At 45.1% G+C, this 20,717-nt stretch overlaps 1 protein-coding gene across 1 annotated transcript in view; it reads right to left on the bottom strand.

The window, feature by feature from the left end:
- Nucleotides 1-14,588: 14,588 nt before the first annotated feature.
- Nucleotides 14,589-20,717, bottom strand: part of LOC137562770 (kelch repeat and BTB domain-containing protein 8-like) — a 41,087-nt gene continuing 34,958 nt past the window's right edge. Inside the window, exon 5 of the mRNA XM_068274441.1 lies at nt 14,589-16,546. Within this exon, the coding sequence (XP_068130542.1) occupies nt 15,199-16,546 (1,348 nt within the window). The 3' untranslated portion in view covers nt 14,589-15,198. The remainder of the gene's footprint in view (nt 16,547-20,717) is intronic.

Genomic DNA, 20,717 nt, shown 5'->3' on the forward strand with positions numbered 1-20,717 from the left:
TCCAGCATGTCAGATCGATTGAAATCGGCCTCAAATCGATCGATCAGCCGCTAATCGGCTCAGTGTATGGGCCCCTTAAAGTGAGGGGGGATAACTGAAGGAAGACATTTAGAAAGCAGAAAAGTTAAAAAAATGAAGAGTAACAAATATGGGCAAATGGGATCTCCATACCGTTTCTTCCTGTCCCTCCATACTGCGGTGGAGTTGATTCAGATAGTGAAGTAAGGTAATAATGCTAAAGCGAGAGGGAAGAGCAAAGAGGGTTGGCCAATACTTACACTGTATCTATTTTTATGAAACTGCTATACTGGACACCCTCTGCATACATTGGCACGCATCCTTCTCCTCCTCCTTGACCTGTCAGCAGCTTTTGACACAGTAGATCATCCCCTACTCCTCCAGTCCCTCCAGTCCTTGGGCATTCACGATCTCGCCCTGTCCTGGATTTTATCCTACCTCTCCAACCACTCCTTCACAACCGCCTTCAATGAGTCCTCATCCACCCCCAACCACCTCTCGGTGGGAGTCCTCCAAGGTTCGGTCCTTGGCCCCCTACTGTTCACCCTATACACATCCTCCATTGGCAAGGTTATCTCTTCCATGGGTTTTAACTATCATCTGTATGCAGATGACACCCAGGTCTACCTCCACATCCATGACATATCCACCACTACCATGGACAAGGTCTCCTCCTGCCTATCAGCCATCTCCTCCTGGATGTCCGCTAGGTTCCTGAAACTAAATCTAGACAAAACGGAATTTATGATCTTCCCACCACGGCCATGCACGAACCTCCCAGATGTGCATGTCACTGTTAACCACACTACCATTCGTTCTACCTCTCAAGCCCGCTGTCTGGGTGTCACCCTGGACTCCGCACTCTCCTTCACTTCCCGCATCCAAAACCTCACAAAGTCCTGCAACTTCCACCTTCGTAACATCTGTAAGATTCGCCCTTTCCTGACCTCTGCCACCACCAAACTCCTCATCCATGCCCTCATAATTTCCTGCCTTGACTACTGCAATGCCCTGCTGTCTGGTCTCCCTATGACCTGAACAGCCCCACTGCAGTCCATCATGAATGCGGCAGCCAGAATTATCCACTGCTCGCATCGCTCCACCACGGCACATCCCCTCCTAGAATCCCTCCACTGGCTTCCTATCCAGTCCAGAATCCGATTCAAGATACTGTGTCTGACCTACAAATCTGTCCACAAAACCTGTCCAACCTACATTTCCGATCTTACTCAGAGGTACACACCTAGCCGCTCACTCTGCTCTTCCAATGAACTTCCCCTAACCGCCCCCCGCATCACCCAGTCCCATGCACGCCTCCAGGACTTCTCAAGAGCTGCTCCAACACTATGGAACTCCCTACCTCCGCCCATTAGGGCAGCCCCCTCCTTCAACATCTTCAAGAAAGCCCTCAAAACTCACCTTTTCACTCTGGCCTACTACCCCTCACAAGTGCTCGAAACCTACAGCTGAACTCTGGTCCCCTACCATTCGTGTCCTTACCTCTCCCTCTAGATTGTAAGCCTTTGGGCAGGGTCCTCCTCCTTTTGTGTCCTACCTGATCATGCACCTCCATTACTGTGAACTCATGCTATGCATTTGAGTGAACCTAACTTGCCTAATCTCCATGCTCCCCTCCAGTAACTGACTAAGCATTACCTTGTACTCATACTGTGCTGTGTGATCTTGTTTTCTTGTATTCCTGTATCGTCATATTGCTGTATGTCACCCCTAAATGTTGTCTGTAACCTAAACTAATGTCCAGCACTGCGTAATATGTTGGCGCTTTATAAATTCTATAAATAATAATAATAATAATAATAATAATCCAACGCATACCTCTAGGCTGCCTAAAGTTCATCAGGCTTACTGCTAGAATGAATCGTAACTCCATGAGATGGCAAGCAGGATTGTGATTTAAAGCTGATTACAAATTTGTCTTTGCATTCTTGATCAGAGGTTTTCAGCTGGCTCTCATTGTACAAGTGGTGGCACCACCAGCAGCACTAGAGTCGCCAATGACTCCAGTCTAAAGTGGGATGCGGACATTTTGGAACTGGAACATAAAGATGACGTATATAGACTTCTGTTGAAGGCCGGCGCTACCTTTATTTGCTTTACCTGTGGATGAGTCGTTCTTTTATTTGGATATAGAAACAGTAGAAGGCGCCCTTGTGTTTGGATATACTTTCAAGATATATCTATATATAACATTATATAACTATATAACGATGTTCGCCTACCTTATATAAGGAGACTTCCAATTTTGTAAAAGATATAATTATTTTATTGGTAACAAGCACTTCAGACAACGTGTTTCGCGGCTCAAACCGCTTCCTCAGGTCAAGTAGGGTGCTTGAAAAATAAACGGTTATTGACACTCAGAATCTCATGACAATAAAAGGACAAGATATAAAATATACACACACAAAAATAATAAAAAAATAATAATAACAAATAAGAATTGTGTTGGTCAAGGATATTGGTAAAAAGATACCTGACATAGTAAGATATTCGGGCAGCCGTATAAATTACAAATTAACAGTATAGGTAGAGGTCCATTTGTATATGTGTTAGTACTAGATAGGTAGTGAGCCACATGATTAGGACGGCTGCTGCGGTGCTGTATTATAAAGCAGACTGGTAAAGAGGACTGGAGAGGGATTGGAGACATAAGGTCCTATATTTCCAGATGAGTGGGCACAGTTGCCCCCCCCCCCCAGTACAGCACCCATACCATCTTACCCCTTCTAGTTACCCCCATGACAGTACCGCCCCACACAGGCTATTTCCTTGTCCCAAAGTGTCCCATAGGTATGTACACTACGCTCACAACCGCAACCATGACCACTCTCTGCCAGACCCGTTTGGGTCACACATATACAAATGGACCTCTACCTATACTGTTAATTTATGCTTTTATGCTTGTAATTTATATGGCTGCACGAATATCTTATGTCAGGTATCTTTTTACCAATAGTAAAAATGGGAAAGGGGGGGGATTTGGAGTTAGGAGGGACCACGATCCTAATATTCCTTAATTTGCTAGTAGTTTTGGACTTGACCCACACTCTTGTAATTAGAGACAAACTAGACGTGACAAAGGTCTTGCAAAAATAGAAAAAGGTCGTTTTATTGTTTAGACAAAGCTTAAAAGGTTGTGCAACAGGTCACAGTATTAAAAGCAACAGCGCTGTTGTACAGTACCACCACACGTCACACCAAGCAGACAGCCAACTCACCCAGGCATCCGCACACAAAAAAGGGGGTCAAAAAACTTTTTCCCTTCCCACCACTCCAGAGATCCTAACTAATCAACAGTCTCAGGGACTCCACAGCTGCAGAAGTCTCAGGTATGCATATCAGGAGCGAAGCAAGATTCACAGGCTCAAGCAAGCATTACATACTGTCCGCATTAGCAGTAGAGATCCATGCGAAGCACTGAAGCTAGTTGTTTTATGACAGAAATGGCGGTGGGGGGCCCCCAAAAATCATGTGCATAGTCCTCACAGCCTTACTCACAAACTCCCAGGAGACACGGCAACAGGACTGGTCCTCTTCTGAGCCAGACTCATCTCGCGCTATGGGGTTGGTGCTTGATCCACGCTGCGTCCCCTTTCCTAGTCCGGGACATACATCAGTGGTCACCCTTCTCGCGCTGCGTCCTAACGGCTCCGGTACCAACCACGTCCGCTACCATGCACGTCTTTCATTGGGAGGGCATGCCAAGCCGAACACGGAATCCGGCATTCTCAAACAGGCAGCATGGCTGGGGTCAGTTGGCGTCACGTCGGCTGCGTGTGCTGATTCGCCGACTAGTTTCGAACGTCACATCCGTTCTTCATCAGGGCGTGGATTGTACACGGCGGGCCAGGCATACATAGCACACCCTGGCTCCACCTACTACTCGTTGACTGGCCAGACCAGCCGTGATTCCACTGCAGGGAGTGGCATACATCAACTCCGGGCACAGACGCCCACACTTGTATCCAAGCAGTTACAGGCTTCAGTGAACAGGACCCCACGTAAGTTTAGTCATTCACATTCGTGGCTTCTTATAATCAGATGAGAGGTATAAACAGACCCGCATGTTGACATGCGAGAAAGGGGGATAAGCTGTGTACACCGAGCAACGGTTGCTAGAGACCAATTTCTGCACTACATGAGGGCCCATATTATTCCATATATACAGAGTAACATTCAGGCAGCACACAAAAAGCACAATAGAAAACAATCAAAAAGCTCCCAAATATATACGATTGACCAAGTTCGCTTCCCAAAAGGCAGAACTAGAAATGGTTCCCAGAAAGTCAGACCCATCCTTTGGTCCTAGTGAGGGAGGGGGGGGGGGGGGGGGAAGGGGAGAGGAAAGGGATGGGGAAAGGAGGGAAATGGGGGGGGGGGGAAGGAAAGGGGGGAGGGAGAAGAAATGGGGGGGGGGGGGAGGGGGAATGGGGAAGGAAAGGGCGAGGGAAGGGGAGGTTATTACAGGGAACTGGTTGTCAAAGGAAACTTTTCAATGAAAAGTCAACGTTCAAACCATGCGGGCTTCTCGACCTAAGTCGATACATCCACATTGCCTCTCGGCGTAGGAGCATCTCCTCTGTCCTCTCTGTCCTTGTGGACACGTCCACACAGTCAATACACATTGCTTTCAATCCCACAATAGAACAATTGTGCATTTCCTTAAAATGTTCTGCAATTGGTGATTTTTTCTCACCATTTGTAATATTGCAGAGATGTTCAAGCAAACGCGTCTTGAACGCACGTGTAGACATGCCCACATAGTACCTGCCACAAGGGCAAACAATCAGGTAGACAATCCATGTTGTGTTGCAATTCATGAATCTCTTCAACTTATAATTCCTTAAACCATCATGGGAGGTAAAGGTATCAGTTCTCATCACAAAAGGACAGGCCCTACACGACCCACAACGGTACATTCCTTTTGGAGGCGGAACACGGTCCAACCATGTACCGCCTCCATTACTTGGTAGTTCAGATTGAACCTGCACATCTCTCAAATTTCTAGCTCGGCGTGCTGTCAACAAAGGTCTAGGACCTACTATTTCCCTGATCCTTGGATCCAATTGTAAGATTCCCCAACACCCACACAGAATCTGATTGAGTTTCTTCCAGTGAGCATTAAATTGTGTCACAATTCTAGTGTAACCCCCAGTCGCTCCACCAGCCGGGGGACGAGTACGGGGGCGGAGCAGTGATCCGCGATCCGTGCGAAGCGCTCTATTGTAACTCCGTCGTAGAGTGCGATCCGAGTACCCACGCTCCCGAAAGCGTCTGTGCATCTCCCTCGCCTCCACCCTAAACTGATCCAGATCGACACAATTTCGCCGGATTCTCAAAAACTGGCCCGTGGGAATGCCCGCAACTACCGACACCGGATGATGGCTTGCCGCGTGCAGAATCGTATTCCCCGCGGTGGGCTTACGGAACGTACTTGTGACCAATCTGTTTCCAGTCTTCACAATTTCAATGTCCAGAAATGTAATTCTCTCTGGATCAACCGAAAACGTCAGACGTATGTTCCGTCTATTATTATTTAAATTGGCAACAAATTCCGCAAAGCCCTCCACTGATCCTCTCCACACGACAAGCACATCATCAATGTAACGGAGCCACAGAGCCACGCCCCCACGGTACAGTGAACTCACATAAACCTCCTGCTCCTCCCACACTCCAAGATGGAGGCAGGCGTACGCAGGGGCACATGCTGCCCCCATACTTGTCCCCCTCAGCTGGTGGTAGTAGCGACCCCCAAAGACAAAGAAGTTGTTATGACAAAGGACATCAACTCCACTATGTAAGAATTGTGAATGGTATGAAGGGGATAGTTTTCAAAAAGAATATATTCAAGGGCCCCTAAACCTACACTGTGGGGAATTGATGTATATAGCCCTTCTACATCTATAGAGGCCAAAATACACCCATCATCTATCACAAAGTTACTGAGTCTATTGAGAACTTCCATTGAGTCACGGACATAGGATGGCAACTTCCTTACTAGGGGTTGTAATTTTTGATCAAGATACCTTCCTACAGCTTCACATGGTCCTGCCACAGCCGAAATAATTGGTCGACCTGGGGGAGGCATTACACCCTTATGCACTTTCGGAAGAACATATATAGTAGGCTTCGTAAAATGCTCCACCGACATGTACTTGTACTCATTTTGATCCAGGATGCCATGCCTCAAACCCAGGAGTAACCGGTAATTCAGCTCATCCACCACCTGTCTAAAGGGATCACACTCTATCCTAGCATAGGTGCAAGGATCACCCAATTGTCTCTGAATCTCATTGACATACATTGTCCTGTCCATTAGAACGATGTTCCCCCCCTTATCACTTGGTTTTATCACCAATTCTGGTTTGTTCTTCAAATCATCCAATGCCCATCTCTCACCTGGGGAGAGATTGTCTTCAACGCCTGGAGCATCCCAACAATACCCACCAATTTCCCGTTCAAAAAGCTCCAGGAAGGTGCACAGGTGCCTGTTCACATTTAACGCTGGCATATAGTTGGACTTGGGGCGTACTTTCACATGTTGGGGGAAGTTGACTGATGATAGCCAGTCTTCCTCCTGTTCCAAAGCCCCTTCGTCCAAGTCAATGGCACCGTCACTCCGTTCAACATTGGAGCCTTCAAATTCAAGCCTCAACTGCACCCTCCTGAGAAACATACAGACGTCTTTATAGATAGTGAACTCATCAGTGCCCCCTACCGGCGAGAAAGACAATCCCTTACCCAGGAGCGACAAGTGATCGGGGGTAAGTTTAACCTTGGACAGATTGATGACTGACTGACCTCCAAAGGCACTCATGTCTACTACATCTTTTTGCTCCTCAATTCCATCTTGGTCTGTTGCCCCGTTTGTTTTGTAGTTCCCTTCTTGTTCGCCCCTCCTCCACCCTCCTCCTCCGGGGGCTCCTCCTCTTCCTGGCCCAAATCTACTCCTACATCTTTGTCTCCTGTCACCTTCAGTATGCCCTTGGGGGGCGCAGGGGTCCCTAAAAAAGAAACTGACCTACCAAGTGATTCCTCACCCTCTGAAACCTCACATTCCGAGCCCGATGTCTCACCTGGGCGGTGGGGTGGATTCTTACATTTTCTCCGCCGTCTCCGACTTATTTTTGAGCTTAGTGGAAAATGCGGCTTGCTTTGCCATTCCAACCTGTCCTGGTCAAACTTTTTCTGTTTGGTCCTTTTAAGAAAGGCATTATATTTCTCTACTTCCTTCCTCACCTGTTCATTAAACTTCTCAAATAAAGGGGCATCTTTTGCTTGATCTAAATCCTGTTTTTGTTTTTCTATCTCCTCACTTAATTCCTTCAGTTGGATTTTTTCCTCATCCACTACAATTTGTGTCACCACCAATCCTCGTTTTACACAATCTTCCTCCCAAACTGCAAGAAACCTTTCATTTTGTAAATGGGGGGCTGGGATTGTCTTCTCACGGAGGCCTGGGGGCACAATCTTTGCCCTCAAATAGCCCTCCAGAGAAGACACATTCCATTTCCTCCTCAAAAATTTATTCATCGTGTTCCTATATTGTCTGAACCTACCCCTCAGTTCTTTGTTATCACCTGTAGGTGAACCACTAGTATGCTCAGTCAAAACCTCATTGTTAGCCTCATTGTTCATAAAGGCTTCCTGTATCTCTAACTGAAGCTCATCGCTGATATGGTATGCCATCTTGGTAGTTATACGTAAGACTCTCCAGAAATCGGAACCACAACACAGTCACAGCAATCAACGTTCCATGCCCTGCTGCACACCCATACAAAGCACCGCCACAACAGATTAGGTCCGCTTTCTGAGATTACTCAGTGCAGCAGTAAAAATGGGAAAGGGGGGGGATTTGGAGTTAGGAGGGACCACGATCCTAATATTCCTTAATTTGCTAGTAGTTTTGGACTTGACCCACACTCTTGTAATTAGAGACAAACTAGACGTGACAAAGGTCTTGCAAAAATAGAAAAAGGTCGTTTTATTGTTTAGACAAAGCTTAAAAGGTTGTGCAACAGGTCACAGTATTAAAAGCAACAGCGCTGTTGTACAGTACCACCACACGTCACACCAAGCAGACAGCCAACTCACCCAGGCATCCGCACACAAAAAAGGGGGTCAAAAAACTTTTTCCCTTCCCACCACTCCAGAGATCCTAACTAATCAACAGTCTCAGGGACTCCACAGCTGCATCTTTTTACCAATATCCTTGACCAACACAATTCTTATTTGTTATTTTTTATTATTATTATTTTTTTATGATTATTATTTTTTTGTGTATATTTTATATCTTGTCCATTTATTGTCATGAGATTCTGAGTGTCAATAACCGTTTATTTTTCAAGCACCCTACTTGACCTGAGGAAGCGGTTTGAGTTGCGAAACGCGTTGTCTGATGTGCTTGTTACCAATAAAATAATTATATCTTTTACAAAATTGGAAGTCTCCTTATATAAGCTAGGCGAACATTGTTATATAATCTTATATATAGATATATCTTGAAAGTATATACAAACACAAGGGCGCCTCCTACTGTCTACATCCTGGTGTATCACCCCACGTGGGGCCTTCACGACACGTTTGGAGTGAAGAATTATTTTCGAAGAGCGGCGACCGACCCTAGGAAAAGACCGAGTGGGGACGGGACTTCCCCACATGCACGGCTGAGTGGTTGCCTCTTTAAGCAACCTACTCTTACTCTTTGACCATTTATCCTGAGATAATACACCATAAGGGCTCCCGGTGTCCCTGAGTTTTTTTTTTTTTTTTACATTTGTACAGCTCCCAGATTCTTTTATTTGGCTGATTTTTAGTCTGTTTTGTAGTTGCCTTTTTGACTTGTGCTAATTCTACTTTTAATCCCTTACTTGCTGAAACCTGGTTCCCATGGGGCGAGTGAGTGTAGCAGTTTCTTCCTTCTGGATCTTTTTACTATCTGGGATCCATAATGCTCTTTGTTTTTTTATAAGAATGTGCTACATGCCCATAATGACAACAACTTTATTGGCAGGAACTTTTGAATCAGGATGATACCATTTATTCCCCAACTTAGAAGAACTCTATTCTTGAATCTTGACAAGATGTTAGTCTCCCCCTAATTGCGGGAAGGGGGGGGGGGGAAAGAGTCAGTGAGCTTTATGGTCCAAATAATACATATTCAGCCGGTGCCACAATCTCTGCCACACCTCCCATTAATCTCTGCTGCTACTTTAACCACTTGCCGATCGCCCACAGCCGATGGGCGGCGGCAAAGTGGACGCCGAATGGACCGCAATACGCCCATGGGCATTGCGTCCTTTTGGCATGCCGGGGGAGCGATCGCGTCACTGGTGACGCGCGCTTCCCCCGGCAACTGGCTCCGCCCACCCGCGACGACAAACCGCCGGCCGTTCGGAAGCGCCGGCGGATTGTTAACCCCACGATCGCTGCTACAAAGTGTATAATACACTTTGTAATGTATACAAAGTGTATTATACAGGCTGCCTCCTGCCCTGGTGGTCCCAGGGACCTCCAGGGCAGGCTGCAGCCACCCTAGTCTGCACCCAAACACACTGATCTGCCCCCTAATCGCCCACAACACCCCTCAGACCCCCCCATGCCCACCCCCCAGACCACTGTTTGCACCCAATCACCCATCAATTACTCCCTGTCACCATCTGTCAACGTTATTTTTTTTTTATTCCCTAAACTGCCCCCTGGGGACTCCTGATCACCCCCCACCCCTCAGATTCTCCCCAGAACCCCCCCCCCCCCCCTTGTGTACTGTATGCATCTATCCGCCCTGATCACCTGTCAATCACCCATCAATCACCCCCTGTCACTGCCACCCATCAATCAGCCCCTAACCTGCCCCTTGCGGGCAATCTGATCACCCACCCACACCATCAGATCACCTGCAGACCTGCCATCAGATCACCTCCCAAGTGCATTGTTTACATCTGTTCTCTCCTCTAAACACCCACTAATTACCCATCAATCACCCCCTGTCACTGCTACCCATCAGATTAGACCCCTATCTGCCCCTAGGGCACCCAATCACCTGCCCACACCCTCAGAACGCCCTCAGACCCCAGCCCTGATCACCTCGCCAGTGCATTGCTTGCATCTATTCCCCCCACTAATCACACCTTGAGACACCCATCAATCACCTCCTGTCACCACCTGTCACCCCCTAGCACACCTACCCATCAGATCAGGCCCTAATTTGCCCCGTGTGGGCTCCTGATCACTCGGACAAACCCTCAGATCCCCCTCAGACCCCCTTCCGATCACCTCCCCAGTGCATTGATTGCATCTATTTTCCCCTCTAACCACCCCCTGAGACACCCATCAATCACCTCCTGTCACCCCCCTAGCACTCCTATCCATCAGATCAGGCCCAATACAACCTGTCATCTAAAAGGCCACCCTGCTTATGACCGGTTCCACAAAATTCGCCCCCTCATAGACCACCTGTCATCAAATTTTGCAGATGCTTATACCCCTGAACAGTCATTTTGAGACATTTGGCTTCCAGGCTACTCACGGTTTTAGGCCCGTAAAATGCCAGGGCAGTATAGGAACACCACAAGTGACCTCTTTTTAGAAAAAAGACACCCCAAGGTATTCTGTTAGGCATATGACGAGTTCATAGAAGATTTTATTTTTTGTCAAAAGTTAGCGGAAATTGATTTTTATAGTTCTTTTCACAAAGTGTCATTTTTCACTAACTTGTGACAAAAAATAAAATCTTCTATGAACTCACCATACACCTAACGGAATACCTTGGGGCGTCATCTTTCTAAAATGGAGTCACTTGTGGGGTTCCTATACTGCCCTAGCATTTTAGGGGCCCTAAACCGTGAGGAGTAGTCTAGAAAACAAATGCCTCAAAATGACCTGTGAATAGGACGTTGGGCCCCTTAGCACACCTAGGCTGCAAAAAAGTGTCAGACGTGGTATCGCCGTACTCAGGAGAAGTAGTATAATGTGTTTTGGGGTGTATTTTTACACATAACCATGCTGGGTGGGAGAAATCTGTCTGTAAATGGACAATTGTGTGTAAAAAAAAAAAAATCAAAAATTTGTCATTTACAGAGATATTTCTCCCACCCAGCATGGGTATACAGTGGAGGAAATAATTATTTGACCCCTCACTGATTTTGTAAGTTTGTCCAATGACAAAGAAATGAAAAGTCTCAGAACAGTATCATTTCAATGGTAGGTTTATTTTAACAGTGGCAGATAGCACATCAAAAGGAAAATCGAAAAAATAACCTTAAATAAAATATAGCAACTGATTTGCATTTCATTGAGTGAAATAAGTTTTTTGAACCCCTACCAACCATTAAGAGTTCTGGCTCCCACAGAGTGGTTAGACACTTCTACTCAATTAGTCACCCTCATTAAGGACACCTGTCTTAACTAGTCACCTGTATAAAAGACACCTGTCCACAGAATCAATCAATCAAGCAGACTCCAAACTCTCCAACATGGGAAAGACCAAAAAGCTGTCCAAGGATGTCAGAGACAAAATTGTAGACCTGCACAAGGCTGGAATGGGCTACAAATCCAATAGAAAACCTATGAAGGGAGCTCAAGCTCAGAGTTGCACAGAGACAGCCTCGAAACCTTAGGGATTTAGAGATGATCTGCAAAGAGGAGTGGACCAACATTCCTTCTAAAATGTGTGCAAACTTGGTCATCAATTACAAGAAACGTTTGACCTCTGTGCTTGCAAAAAAAGTTTTTTTCCACTAAGTATTAAGTCTTTTATTGTTAGAGGGTTCAAAAACTTATTTCACTCAATGAAATGCAAATCAGTTGCTATCTTTTATTTAAGGTTATTTTTTCGATTTTCCTTTTGATGTGCTATCTGCCACTGTTAAAATAAACCTACCATTGAAATGATACTATTCTGAGACACTTCATTTCTTTGTCATTGGACAAACTTACAAAATCAGTGAGGGGTCAAATCATGATTTCCTCCACTGTATGTAAAAATACACCACAAAACACATTATACTACTTCTTCTGAGCACGGCAGTACCATATGTGTGGCACTTTTTTGCAGCCTAACTGCGCTAAGGGGCCCAAAGTCCAATGAGTACCTTTAGGATTTCACAGGTCATTTTGAGACATTTGGGTTCAAGACTACTCCTCACGGTTTAGGGCCCCTAAAATGCCAGGACAGTATAGGAACCCCACAAGTGACCCCATTTTAGAAAGAAGACACCCCAAGGTATTTTGTTAGGTGCATGACGAGTTCATAGAAAATTTTGTTTTTTGTCACAAGTGAGTAGTCTAGAATCCAAATGCCTGAAAATGACCTGTGAATAGGAGGTTAGGCCCCTTAGCGCACTTAGGGTGCAAAAAAGTGCCACATGTGGTATCGCTGTACTCAGAAGTAGTAGTATAATGTGTTTTGGGGTGTATTTTTACACATACCCTGAGTACGGCAATACCACATGCGTGGGCCAACTCCTGCAGGAAGAGCAGGTGGATAGTTTAGATCCTGCATATTCTGGTGGGCGAATGCAGCATGCAAACTCTTTGCCATTTTAATTAGTCAGTGGACTTGAGGCAGCCAGTATTTAAGTCAGGAGTTGACTGGTCAGAGCAGACATCCCTTTCTCTTGTGCATACGATAAAGAACATTATGTTTGTTTAATTTCAAATTCATTGTGGTTGTGTATAGAACCATAAATGTTAAAATTGTGTCAATGTCCCAATATTTATGGACCTGACTGTATATACACTGGACATCCGGAGGAGAACATTCTTTTGCAAACATAAATGAAGGTCATTAGATGCTGTAATTACAACTTCAGGAGGATATCACAGGGATGCTTGCTTATTTATGACAAATAGAGAAGACCACTTGTTTAAACATCACATACCACAGACTCTGGGTGGTGGGGAGACATCGTATATCCAGAGTTCACATGTAACTCAAGCAGAGGACATACACTACTTGTTATAAGCTACACCGAATTGTGGCATTTAAAATCCTTACCAGCACATGAAATACAACAATTTGTGGCATTAAAAAAACATCTTAACAGCATGCAAAATAAAAATAAGAATTGTGGCATTTAAAACCCATCATACCAGCCCAAGAAGTTAGAATCGTGACTCAAAACTTCTTGCTTTTCCTAATTTTTGAGAATCCAAAGACATAACAAAAAGTTGTTTAGGCGATACCTTTAATGACGAACTTTACAAAATTTATTTACAAGCTTTTGAAACTTTAAGTTTCTTCTTCAGGCATGCTTCAGAACCAGTTCTGAAAAGTGTCTGAAGAAGAAACAAAGTTTCAAAAACTTGCAAACAAATCTTGTACACTTAGTCATTAAAAGGTATAACCTAGACAACTTTTGTTATGTCTTCGGATTCTCTCCATGACTAATACCGGACCACACACAACTGGTTAATTTATGACAAATAGATAAGACCCTTTGCTTACAACAACTTTATTGGTATAAAAAAATCGACACAAGGCAGGTATACAAACCAACATAGCAACAGAACTCATAAAACCAAAATGTATCAACAAGTGAGGCAGCAGTGAGGTCAGTGATATATGGTAAATATGTACAGTAGATATGTATGGCAAACTTGTGTGATTAAACGGTCAGTATTGATTTAGATTCCTGGATGATACAGGCTGTATAGAAAAACTGTCTATTTCAAGCTGTTAGTAAATCACCAATGAAAGCAATCAGACACCATAGCACGCTACATAAGATTCAGTGAAAACCTCTATAGTGCTGGTGAAGTGGCAAGTAGCAGCAACACAGCTATTGTCCAGGCAAAGACATTAGTAAGAGGGCCCTCAAATAGGATTGGGAAGACTCAACAAACCGTTTGGGACTTTGGCTGGGCCAGCACTTCCATATGGGAAACTTGGGCAGTTGCCCCAGGTAGCCCAAGACGGCTCCCCCCCATTATCCATTCAGTTTTAAAGTGGTCCCTGGGGCCATTGCAGAGCTTTCAGCAGTGTAGTAACTCAGCTGTCCCAGCTGGTGCGCTCCTCCATTACTCCATGTGTTACCATCTTAATCCTCCTGCCCATCTCTCCTCAGTGACCAGGTGAAGGTTATTACATATTATTGTAGAAGGAGAACAGAGGCACCAAAAGGGTAAAATTCGCTAAAATTGTTACAATCGCTGGGGAGACAGTGGTGGACTTAACTCCCCCAAGCAGACATACAGCTGTCAATTTTTCAACAAAATAAGTTTAATCACATACGCCAAAACAGTACAGCAACGCGTTTCGCAGGTATATTCCCTCCTCCTCAGGCAATAACAAGTAGGAGTATCACACAGCACTAAGTCCAGTATACGCAGAGGCGCCAGGCGTATACTGGACTTCGTGCTGTGTGATACTCCTACTTGTTATTGCCTGAGGAGGCGGGAATATACCTGCGAAACGCGTTGCTGTACTGTTTTGGCATATGTGATTAAACTTATTTTGTTGAAAAATTGACAGCTGTATGTCTGCTTGGGGGAGTTAAGTCCACCACTGCCTCCCCAGCAATTGTAACAATTTTAGCGAATTTCATCCTTTTGGCGCCTCTGTTCTCCTTCTACAATATCAGTGTCCACCCCTGGTGGAGGGGTGATATACCGCCTTTTCTTCCTAATCTACAGAGAGCAACATCTTAGTCCTGAGTCGGGACAGGCCTTAATCTCCCCACCTGCATTTACAGTGGTTGCCTGAGCGGTAACTCTGGTTTGTGAGTATATTTATTACTTACAATGAATTTTCAATTTATTCCAATACACACTGCACCATATTGGGCTCTCGGTTTTCTCTCTTTGTTATTACATATTAGCCTGAGCCGGGACACTGAGAAGAGCCGCCACTGTTTGGATGAAACATATAGTAACTAGAAGCTGTGGTCACTGTGGTCATTGCCAGGCCAATCTACAATGCAAGGCACTGCTGTCATAGAGAACCAAATGCACAGTGTGTTCCCTCATAGTGTGTAAAGTCAACACCACAGGCTCTGCTCACCTATGCAGCTCAGCTGGTCAATCTAGGCTTAATCAGGGTCAGTAAGGTAATTAGGCTAGGGGAACTACACTAAAACTCCTGCATTGTCCTTTTAGGTAGCTTGCAGATACATGTGGATGCTACAAATATGCACACTAATCAACAATGCTGATCAGATGTCAATCAAAAGTTGACCTTCCGGGAATAAGAGGGAATAGTTTTCTCAGAGGCACCTGCAAAGTGGCACAAGAAAACACATTTGATTCCCCATACGATTGGTCTTGGGTACACTGTTCCCATCTTGAGGCACCCGGTGTCCAATAATAGATATTCTTAAGTGGTGCCTCATCTTCACCACCAAAGACATAGATTCTTTCACCCCATCGAGTAACTTCAACACATGCTAACGCCTCCGGAAGTGGCGGGACTTCCAGGTCCTCACAAACCCATCCTTTTTCATCCAAGACATGACATCTATTTGTGGCTGAAGTTGTCCCTAAATAATCATAGTCATTGATCACAAACACCTTATTATCCATTGTTACTGCTCCACCAAAGCAGATATAAATTTTATTTGGAATGAAACTCCATATATCTGATGCAGTGTCATAAATCAGCAATCCTTCACTTACATTATATTGTGTAGTTTTTCCTCCTATGATGTACAACTTGCCTTTTAGCTGTGCAGATGCAAAGTTGCATAACGGGTAAGGTAGTTTAGATAACTCAGACCAACAATGTTTGGATAAGTCAAAGCATTCCATTGAGTCTAAAACTCCATCTTCATTTGCTCCTCCAACAGCATAAAGCTTATCCTTAAAAGATAAGAATCCATTATTGTCCCTGGGGCTCATCATACTTGGAAGCTCTGTCCAGTCATTTGTCACAGAGTCATACACACAGAATGCTTTAGAAAAGGAACCATCCTTCATTATACCTCCTGTCACGTACAAATAGTTTCCTAAAGCCACGCACTCAGGGTGCATCATAAGCTCCAAAGGCATCAGCTTCATCCACTCATTAGAAGCAGGATCATATGCATCCAGGTAGATCTTATAATCATAATCATCATAATCTATATAAGCTCTAGGCTGAAGGTCCACGCAAACAATCCAGTTTTCAAACATTCCTTGCCGCAGTCTGAACTGTGGTAATTCCTGGAGATCACATTCTTCCCAACTTCCATGTTTTTCTATTTCTTCTCGTTCATGGGGCAGCATTAACTGTAGCCGGATGACTCTACGCAGCTCTACAGGAAGTGGACTGTCTCCAGAACTGTTGGCTTTCCACCAGCTAAGAGCCATGTGATAAACAGAAAGTTCTGAAGATACCATCAGCTGGTCTGAGGAAAGAATTTTTATTATTTCTCCTAGTTCAAGGTGGAGCAAATCTTCATTATCAGAGAGGCTAGTTATGTGCCAGCTGATGTATTTCATTGCCATTTCCAGAAGTCTACTGTGATTATGGGTAAAGGCCAGTCTGTAAGTCCAGTAGCAGTTATCATTGTTCAGTCTCTGAATCAGAAACCTGAAATGAAAGCGAAGAGAACATAAAAAGCACATACGACTTTTGAATAGATTTTACGGTAGAGATGTTAAAGAGACTGAAGGGAGATTAAAAATCGCTTTTAAACTTATATTCCACATGGGCATGTTTGCCCCTGCTAAAACGCCGCCATCCCGTGGCTGAACGAGGGGTCTTTACCCCCCAAATCCCCCCCCCTGCAAAATCCACTACCAACTTGGTCGTGGATTTTGCTGCTCATGGAGGCAGAGCTATGAGCCGCAGCCCTGCCTCCATGCCCCATCTATCAGTGGCGGATCTCCGCCTCTCCCCGCCCCTCTCAGTAAAGCAAGACTGAGAGGGGCGGGGAGAGGCAGCGATCAGCACTGATAGACACGATGAGTGGCAGAGCTACAGGGCGTAGCTCTGCCTATACAGGAAGCGTTACCCGGAGGTAGCAGGGGGGATTTGGGGGGTAAAGACTCCTCGTTTTGCCACGGGATAGCGGCGTTTTAGCAGGGGGCAAACATGCCCATGTGGAATATAAGCTTAAAAGCGATTTTTAATCTCGCTTCAGACTCTCTTTAAAAACAGAAGTTTGCCTTAAAACAGAAGGTATTTGTGATTATTCAGGCTAGAGTGAGCATATGAGGTATCCCACAATGCATCACTGCTGAATATGCAAATCATCTCTTTGTTGTCCCTGAAAGCAAAATACACCTCCAGAACTGCTGAAATGCAATGGTGTGTCAGCTTGTTAATATTAATGAGCCAAACTACCGTATTGTTCAAAATATGAGATGCTCCAGCATAGAAGACCTAGGTTTAGAGGGCAAACATCTGGAAAAAAAATAAACTAATCCTAGGAGCATCTATGGTGCAGGGGCGTTTTATGGACCTTTCCCCTCTAAACTGTCTGTATCTAAGCTACACTAACCCCTGCTACACAACACTACACTTCACTTACCCCTGCTTCCCCCACCAACTACACGTCACTTCACTTTATTAACTAAGCTCTGCTGCCACCACCAACTACACTACACTTTACTAACTAACCTGTGAAACATCTCACCTGATGCTGCCGCTGAGCTCCTGTCGTCCTCCGTCTCGCTCTGGTAATCCCAGGGCGCTCTGTCATTCAGGATGAAGTTTTTCTGGGTACCTCCTGCTCCTCTTTGCCACAGTGTCCTTATATAGACTGCAGCCTTGCGGTGTACATGCGCCGCCGCAATCTTCCCTGGTTACAGCGTCCTTGACATTTCCTGGTTACAGTGCCTTTACTGTGTGACCTGTGGCGCGCATGCGCCAGGGTCACACGACGGGTGGCGCACATGCGGTGCAGGTCACACAGTAGAGGCACTGTAACCAGGAAGTGCAAGGAGGAAGCAGTAACCAGAGAGGATGGCGGGACGTGTACACTGCAAGTCTACACGCAGAGACCGCAGCGAAGTAGAGCGTGGCAGCTGGGACCCAGAACAGCTTAATCCTGAATAACGGGGCACCCTCGGATTACCACAGCAAGACGAAGGATGACAGAAGCACGGTGGCAAAGTTCTGTGGACAGAAGTCCATGGGTAAAACAGCCAATCCGTGATGGTATATGGATGACTGGAGTTTCTCTCTCTCTCTCTCTCTCAGCCTGAGGGTCCAGCTATTTTAACCCTTTCTCTGCTAGAGGGTGTGGATGGTAACAAGAGATGTTCCCCCACCCTTAGCTATCTGACCTCAGGCTGCAGTCTGGCCCCTATTGTCTTAGGGACCGAATTGGGTATTTTCTCCAATTATGTCATAACTTGGTGGATATTTGATATGATATAAAAAAACAGCATTTTACATTCCGTTGTCATGCTTTGAACCAAACGATATCCAAGTCGCTTGGGGTGACACCTTCTCTGTCTAGGGACTCGATAGCTCAGGCTGTGAGGCGGCTATATGATCGATTAACGTCTGAGAAGGTGTACTACGCTTGTCACATTACGCACGGTAAATTGTGAATGACTGGGCCCCAGCGGTTCAGCAATATCCATTGAATTATGGAATCATGTAGATTTATATATCAAAGTTTAACTAAGGGTCACTCACCGCTTCCAGCGTACAGGCCTGTCGAATGTCACTGACTTTTTTTTTTCATAGTTTTACGACCGTAGCTATAGTGTCCTTCTTCTTATCAAAATCCTTTGGAGTTGATCTTGGAGCTATATAATATTGCTCTGGTTTATGCTGGGCATATACGAGTCGACCCGGCGGCTCGATTAGCCGCCAAATCGACTCCCGCCGCGTCCCTGCTCGTCCCCGCTGCCGTCCGGATCGATAACTGCTCGTCCCCGCGGGCGCTCCCTATCTTCCGCTCGATTCCCTGTTATTGTCTGCCCACAGGGATCGAGCGGGGAATCGATCCAGCAGGTCATCGGACCTGTCGGAAATGATCAATTGAGCCATCAGCGGCTCGATTGATAAGGAAGAATCCTACCGTGTATGCCCAGCATTAAGGTGCCCATACACTCGTCAGGTTGGCAGCAGATAGATAAGAAATGCATCTGATGATCTATCTGATGCGTTTTTAGAACATTTTTTACCAGGATAGAATTCCAATAGATTTCAGTTTGAAATCTATTGAAATTCGATCTGATGGCATTTTTTTGCCATCAGATTTCCATTAAGGCCAATGCAAACTGATAAGCAATCTCATCAGATCGACCTAAATTTTCCACCCTGCAAGTTCGATGAAAATCCATCGAAATCGATCGAAATCGGCCGTCGATCGGTCGATTGGCCAACCGATTTGCAATCGATTGATCGATCGATCGATCGATCGGTCGGCCAGAAAATCGGCTGAGTGTATGGGCTGCTTTAGAGTTTATGGGGCTCCCTCTAGAGAACAATGACTGTAAAGGGAATCAATTGCTTTATGGCACCCTTTCCAGGGAGAGATAGATAAACAACCTTTCCTGTGTAGCAGAGGACTGGGCTGAAATGAACACGGTTTCATTTTTAAGCAAAGTTAAAGAAGCACTCCTACTCAGGCTTTGTGTGCTCATTTTCATATGATTGCGTGGATGGCGTATTTCTGCCGGTGAATCTGTACGTCACACACATATGCATACAAATTGCTTCGGATTGGTTGATCCTCATCAGTGCATGGCATAGATTACACACTTGGAAACATTCATTACGGATTGCCCAGCAAGCGAATGGTGAACCAGAACTCCTAGGAGCGTTTTAAGTCCTACTCCACAGAGCCATATTAATCCATGCCATGCACAGATGAGGATCAACCAGTCTAAAACAGTCTATATGCATGTTGATGCAGATTAGTGGAAACAAAGAAAAAAAACACAGGGAGACTGGGAGCCCAATCTGACACAATATCAGATAAAATTGTGGTAGATATACTTACAAAAGGTTGGTTGCTATGAGGCAACTGCTCGTTCTCTTTAGCGCATGTGGGGAAGTACCGTCCCCACTCGGCCTTGGTCAGTGTGTAGATGGTGGCTGCTCCAAAAAAAAAAGGGGTATTCGATACTGGGAATCCTCTCTGAGGCAATCCCCCCCAACGGCGCCTGAGACTCGCAGACACTCCTTTTGGAGGCACGATTATGGACCTGAGGAAGCGGCTCTTGCCATGAAATGCGTTGTCAAGTGCAAAAACTAAAAACGATTTGAACTTTATACAGATCTTCTCAATCCCCTTTTTTTCTTGGTCAAAAGCAGCTACAAGGTAGTATACCTGCAAGCTGTTTATAGAAGATATCACCGTCTACATCCGCATACTTACACTACATTGGGCACCTCCAACTGTATACAGTGCTGAAAATAATTATTCATACCCCTGGCACATTTTGACTTAAAGTTACTTTTAATCAACCAGCAAGTAATTTTTTGACAGGAAATGAAATAGGTGTCTCCCAAAAAGATAAGAGGACAATGTACAAGAGGCATTATTGTGGAAAAAAAATCCTCAGCTTATATTTACATTTGAGCAAAAAAGTGTCCAGTTCAATATTAGTAATACCCTTCACAAACTGTCAGTCTGTGGGAAAATCCAAAGTTCTATACCATTCCAAATAGTCCAAGCTGTTCTAAAACATCTTAAAGCGGAATATAACCCTGCATTTCAACTTTGCTCTAAAACATTATTTACAGTATATTATATGCAACCAGCATTTTTTTTTTTTACTAGACCAGCATTGGAAGG

Source organism: Hyperolius riggenbachi, chromosome 3, assembly GCF_040937935.1.
Source record: "Hyperolius riggenbachi isolate aHypRig1 chromosome 3, aHypRig1.pri, whole genome shotgun sequence".
NCBI lineage: Eukaryota > Metazoa > Chordata > Amphibia > Anura > Hyperoliidae > Hyperolius > Hyperolius riggenbachi.